Source organism: Camellia sinensis, chromosome 1 (genome assembly GCF_055761805.1).
Source record: "Camellia sinensis isolate YWXY chromosome 1, ASM5576180v1, whole genome shotgun sequence".
Classification (NCBI taxonomy): Eukaryota; Viridiplantae; Streptophyta; class Magnoliopsida; order Ericales; family Theaceae; genus Camellia; species Camellia sinensis.
In genome coordinates this window covers 85,576,032-85,582,989 of record NC_138961.1, presented here as the reverse complement: position 1 = coordinate 85,582,989, position 6,958 = coordinate 85,576,032, and the positions used below count along the sequence as shown (strand labels likewise).

The following is a 6,958-nucleotide window of genomic DNA, read 5'->3' as shown; positions in this document are numbered from 1 at the left end:
ACCATGAGGCTATGTGCTTACTTGCTAAACTGCATGGATGCTTGTGAATGGAGGCTTTGTTGTTTGAATTGAAACGATTCAACGGATGTGAGTTTTAAGCCCACTTTGCGAAGTGGCAAAATCATGTTTTAAGCTCACCATGTTTGGTGGCAAATCCGCATTTTTAAGCCCACTTGAGGGTGACAAATTCAAACCATTTTCGAAGAAACAAATATGAGTTGAATTTGTTCCAATTCTTGCGACTAGTCTATACTTGCTTGTATGCATCACATGGTAAAACTAGTTTAATAATCAGAACAAGAACACATGAGGTTTATAAAACATCATATCATGATTAGTAGAGGCCGATCTTTGATCGGGCAAGCGGGGGTGCTCATTTCAGGATCTTCCCCTCTCGTACCAAAGTTCTCAAGCCGAGGCAACTTTGGTGATGACGGATACGTGGCTTTTGGCACGAGTCAGGGTTTTCTAAATTTTTTCAAAATAAAATATTTAGGTGGAGACTCTGTATTTGGCACAACAATCTAATTTTGGCATTATTTGATTTAAAATTGATTTTCCAAAAAGATTTGCCGGATTTGGATTCTTTGGTGATTATCAGTTTCACATTGCACTTTGTGATATTAGATTCAGAACCACAGGTAATAGTTTGAACTACGAGGCCTTCTTTTGAAACCCTTTTTTCGAAAGGCGGGAGCGCAGGAAAAAGCGAGTCCACAATAACACACTAAAAAATTCCTCCAACGTAATACTCCAATGTAACAATAAAGTACTAAAAAACTTCTAAGTGTACTTTTCACAAAAGTAACACTCTTCCAACATAACACACTAAAAACTCATCCAACATAATACACTAAAATATTCCTCAGTATATTTTTTCCAAAAGTACCACTCCAATAACGTAACACTCTAATAACGTAACACTAACACACTAAAAGACTCCTAAATATATTTTTCACAAACGTAGTACTCTTACAATGTAACATACTAAAAAACTCCTCCAATGTGACACACTACACTAAAAAACCTTATAGTGTATTTTTTCCAAACATAACACTCCTTCAACGTAATATACTAAAAAATTCCTATGACGTAACACACTAAAAAAACTCCTCCAACGTGACAGTTCAATGTAACACACTATATTAAAAACTCCTCAGTGTACTTTTTCTAAACGTAAAACTCCTCCAACGTAACACACTAAAAAACTCCTCTAACGTAACATTCCAACGTAAAACACTAAAAGACTCCTTAAGCTACGTTTGTTTGGCTTCATAGGATGGAGGGGATTAAGAGTACGGCGGGATTGAGTGATGAGATTATTAGTGTGGTAGTATTAGGTTGAAAATGTAGGATAAAAAGTGTTTGTTTGTACATCACCGGATTAGTGATGCTATAGATAGTATTAATATATAAAATTAATATTTTTTAGTATTTTTTAAATATTATTTTTACTTAAAAATCATTTAAAATTTCACTAATCTCCTTACTTAATTTCTAATCTTAGCGCCCCCATGATTTCGTTAGTCCTACCACGTGAGGGGAATTACTAGTTCAAGGGGATAGTTAATACCCTCACTCATGTCCCTAACCAAACATTATTTAGATGGGTCCTGCCGACTATAAGTCCAATCTCCCTTCTTAAAAAGCCAAACAAACATAACCTTAGAGTACTTTTTCCAAACGTAACACTTCAATATAATACTAAGACACTAAAAAATTTCTTAATATATTTTTTCCAAATGTTACACTCCAACGTAACTCTCCAAATGTAATACTTCAATGTGCACGGTCAAATGAGTTATTACACATCCACACAAACTAAATTGATCGTAAGAAAAAATATGAGACTATATGGATCACAAGTCAAAAATGCATTATATTAATTTTGTTATTTATCTTTGATAATGTTAAAGTTAATGCACATAATCATTATTGATAATTTCACACTTTATTTTGTACTGAAAGTAGATTCTCAATCTGATTATATAATCCAATTGAGATTGTCCCAACAATTCTGTGGAGGATCCTGATTTTTAAGAACCTTGATCATCGCTAGAAGTGCCATAATTGGCAAGAGTTACAAAAAGCTATGATAGAACAACCTCACCACTTTAATCTCTCCAAGTTAAATGGGATGAATTCAACAGAAATGCAAAGCGGTTCTTATACATTACTCTTTAGCTGAAAACTAGCAATATGAAAACAAACTAAGGAAAGCATTCCATGCAATAAAAATGAGCAGCCTTGGGGTTTTTTAATCCAGATTCATGTTCAATATCTTGCAACATCAATTATATGGGTGACATCCACGTGATTACTATTGCGCTTCTTACACTGTGTACTCCATCTTTCCAAATCAAATTACCAAACTCAGGCTGTGTCTGTCGAGATTTCGTTGTGAATGTGATCTTGTAAGATAGTTTCTGGAGTTTGCTCGTAAACTTCAGCATTGTTGGCTCAACATTGACGAAAGCCCCTTTAAACGGCGAAACCATGACATGGTAATTTGAAACAGGAGGCCCAACATTGGTGACAGTTCTGTGAATTGTCACAACCGTAACCTTACTGTTTTCTTGGAACACAGCAGAAAGAGCTGGGTAGTTCAATTCACCTCGATTGGGAAGAGATTGTCGGCAAGACCTGTTTGAGAACTTAGCAAAAACTTCCAGTTGGAATGATGTTAGGCCTTGAGTGCACAAGAAATCAAAGTAATCCTGTGCCTCGATGTCGTAAATTAAACCAGGATCAAGGGCTTTCAATGGATGTATGTGTCCTGCACCGTGGTCATACGGGGTGGACGGTGCACCGGTCGAGGCATCAGACAGAGGATGGCGGGTGTTATCGTGGATATAAGCTGTTGTCATCAGTGCAGATTTGATTGCTGCTGGGCTCCATTCCGGGTGCCTGGCCTTGAGCAATGCCGCGACCCCGCTCACATGTGGGCATGACATGGAAGTTCCAGACAGTATATTGAACTTCACTCTTCGGCGATCTGTCGGCAAACTAGATGGACCCGTTTCGCCCGTCCAAGCCGCAAGAATGTTCACTCCTGGTGCTACCACATCGGGCTTCATAATTTCCAGGCTAAGGAAATTAGGTCCTCTGGATGAAAACGCCGCCACCACCGGAGATGGCCTTATCCCCAATTTAGTCCCCAAGAATTCTAGAGTCGCGGTTGGTTTTGAATTTGTTAATGCATAATGCTTGATTGCTTTACCCGCCGTTTCTCCGACAGCCACCGCCGGAAGAAGATGGCAATCTGCCACCAGCTCCTCTCCGTTGGCCGCGGTGTTCGACAATATCATCCCTACGCCGCCAGCATCTTTGACCACCTGTCCCTTCTGAACTCTAGGGCTAATTCCACGGTCACATATTACAATTTTTCCGGCAACGGTATGTCGATCCAGAGTTCCTTCTAAGCACAGAGAGCTCGGATCAGGGCTGCTTGAATTGCTTCCTGTGTAAACTAGAGGGTACTGCTTTTTGTTTGACAAGTTCCTTCTTCCTTTATAGAGTGAAACCCCAGTTACACTTGTACCAGTCCCAAGCTTAATGGCAGATGGAAATTCTCTATCCATTGTGCTAGCACCAACTGTGGTTATCCATGGTGATACATTAGTGAGGCTAACAGGGTCCGGACCACCATTTCCAGCTGAACACGAAATGAATACCCCCATCTCCATTGCCCCGAAAGCCGCTATTGACAAACTGTCTCGATAATAAGATGCTACTCCACCACCTAAAGAGATTGATAAAACGTTCACGCCATCGGCCACGGCTTGATCGACAGCGGAGAGAATATCGGAGCTGAAACACCCACCCGCCCAGCAAACTTTGTAAACTGCGATTCTCGCACCCGGGGCCATACCTCGGGCTGTCCCGTAGGCGTAGCCCAAAAGATTCGCTCCGCGGGCAGGCGAGCCCGCAACGGTTGCTGCAGTGTGAGTTCCATGACCGTCTTGATCTCGTGCCGATTTGTACTCATCTTGCTCGTTAATTTTACCCGTAGCACTCTCGTATCCACGGTAGAACACTCGTGCACCCACAATTTTTCTATTACAGTGATGCTTTGTGAAGGCTCGACCCGTCTCACACGTGCCTTTCCAATGAGCCGGAACCGGTGTCATGCCGGTATCGTTGAAGCTCTGGCTCTCTGGCCATATCCCGGTGTCGAGCACACCGACTACGACGTCAAGATTGGCTTGCTTGTCGGACCAGACGCTGGTGCTGTCTTCGGGTTCTAGCCCGAGGAACAGTGGACTCCTTGTGGTGTGTAGCTGGTATTTAGTCTCGGGAAACAAGGCCATCACACAATGTAGTTGATCTAGTCTCTCTGCTTCTTCTTCACTAAGCCGAGCAGCCACACCATGGAAAGCAGTCTGGTAAGTATAGATGACTCTGTTGTCGTCTTCGATATCTTCTTTTGCTGGTCTAGTGAGTACTGATTGTATCATTGAGGCATACCATTCGAGATGGTTCGAAAAGGTTTCTGGCTTTGCTGATTTATCCATTTGGACAATGTAAGTCTTCTTTGTTAAAGGGTTGTTGGCTGAGCAGAGGACTATGTTGATGGTAAGATAGATTGATAGAAAAAGAAGCTGCCATTTGACTGGAATTCCAGACATTTGTTGGGTGAGAAAGAGAGAAAGTGAAGTAGTGAGAGTGATGAGGAGGATGAGGAAAACAAATGAGAAAGTGTGCACTTGCGGATGGTTGTTTTAAGACTTGAAGTATCAATGAAGAGGGAGTGTCCTTCTCTCTGTCTTCTTGTGCAGGTAATAAATGTGGTTGTTGTTTCATGAATGTCAGTTATATTGAGTTGGCAGAGGGAGGAGGTGGCTGGTGGTCGAAGTTATTGTTTGTTATGGTGCTTGTGTAATGCTGATTCAATTGCCTTGATTATAGCGCCGAGGATTATCTCTTTCCTGTTTTAAATCTCTTCTATATCATGCGATTAAGTTACTTTGAGACGAGTGAACAGAAGCATCCCCACCAAGAATAAGAAGATAACTGTGGCACATGGTTACTGTTGATTGAGTCATGAAGAGTAATGGTAACAATTATGAAAAAAAATATTATAAAAATAATTACGAAAGATTTTACACCTTTAGATTATACAAATAATAAAATATCATACATTAATAAAAAGATGAAAAAATTTCATAATATATTTTATAATATTTTTTTTCATGGTTCTTAATATTATTCGTCAATAAAATGCTAAACCAATGCTGATAAGAGGTGAGTCTTGAATTTTATTTAAAAGTATCAATTTATAATTTAAATTCATTCATATTTAAATCTCATACTATATCAATTCAATTTCACTGCACCAATACATTACTCATTTTCCGAAATAATTGGATTTCTGTCTAGTTACACAAACAAAATTTACAGATCCACTGGATCCCACCTATTTGTTTCACATTATGTGAGATTTTTTTTGTACTCATGACGCTATTGCTCATTACCATGAGTCTCACTGGGCTTACATAGTGCAACTTCTGGCAAATTCAACCTTGATAATTATGAAGTAAAAGTTTTTATTTTTTATTTTTTGTTTTTTAATAATTATGTTTTTTTTTTAAATTTATTTAAGATATTTCGACTTTATAAGAGCATCTACAACATTTATCAAATTTTTTTATTAAATTTGAATACAAATTTGATAAAAAAATTGATCTGATATGATGTACTTCAATGGTTTTTATCAATTCTTCTGGTCGTTCGGTGAGGTGTAAATTTTCATCAAATTCATCTCAAAATCCGATTGTCCGGGAGGTTGTCCACTCGGTCATTTACCAACGGTTACTTGTAAAATTTGATGAAAGGTTAAATATTTCCTTAATTTGATGAAAAATATATCGCTCCCTTCATTTAATATCAGTTTGATGAAATGGTTAGAATATCATTTTTATCAATTTTTCATCCAATTTAAATTTGATGAAAAATCTGATACAACCTTAGAAATGTCCTAAGTTATAAACAAAAGTCACTAAATAATCTGTCATACATTTTCAAATTAAAAAAAAAAATGCTATAATCTGTTCCATAAACTGCAAACAACCCCACACTGCCCAAAATAAAAGTTTCCTTAAATGCTAGTGAAGTGTTTGTTTGTTGTTATCTCTTGGTGTGGGCCTCTCAGTCACATGATGCATGTATCCAATCTGAGGACCGTCTGATTATGAACCAAGAGTGGACAGATCCTTTATAATAATGTGGGTGTTTGAGAAGTTGTTATTTTAGTAGGTTATTTTAGTTTTTGATTATTTTAGGGTTCGTTTAGCAGGATGGTTTGTGGTTAAAATAGTCGCAAAAGACAAAATAGGTTATTTTAGCCACAACAAATAAAACATCACATCTAATCCATAATCATTACACTCTTTTCTTACAAAAAAAAGTCGAAAGAGCCAAAAAACCAAAAAGTCCTTCCCAAATTAAGTTTTTAACCCAGGCTAAAATAGTCAAAAAAGCTAAAAAGTCAAAAAGCTAACCCACTTCCCAAACCAACCTTAGTATGTTAAAATTTTTGTGTTTGAGAAGATGATTGGATTTTCTTTTATAGTTAGATGTAATATTAGTGAGAAAAAAAATAAAATAATTATGAATTTGATATGATATTTATCTTATTAACTATTTTTACTTATTTTATCTTTTTATAAATTTTAACCTTAAAAAGGCTAAAAACTTTCTTGCCAAACACCTATGTCCTTAAGTTTTTTTTAGGGCTTTGTTTGCTTCCATGGAAGATGATTAGTTATATGCATTGTTGGGTGAGGCTCTGTGATGTTGTTATCCCCCCCCCCCCCCCCCCTCCCATGACACTGATTCAATGCCCCCCATGACACTGATTCAATGCCTAAGAAAATATTTCATGGGAAGAAATATATGGTAAAAGGTGTGCATAGTAAGAAAATTATAATTTTGTGTTATGGAGATTATGAATGTTTGT

General features: G+C 37.7%; 1 protein-coding gene across 1 annotated transcript; it reads right to left on the bottom strand.

The window, feature by feature from the left end:
- Positions 1-1,932: 1,932 nt before the first annotated feature.
- Positions 1,933-4,744, bottom strand: SBT1.3 (subtilase 1.3). Its single transcript, XM_028220946.2, has one exon. The coding sequence runs from the start codon at positions 4,626-4,628 to the stop codon at positions 2,295-2,297; it is 2,334 nt and encodes a 777-aa protein (XP_028076747.2). The 5' UTR covers positions 4,629-4,744; the 3' UTR covers positions 1,933-2,294.
- Between the last annotated feature and the right edge of the window lie 2,214 nt (positions 4,745-6,958).

Bases quoted from the DNA above. Each gene is read 5' to 3' on its own strand.
- SBT1.3 (XM_028220946.2), bottom strand. From the start codon at position 4,628: ATGTCTGGAATTCCAGTCAAATGGCAGCTTCTTTTTCTATCAATCTAT.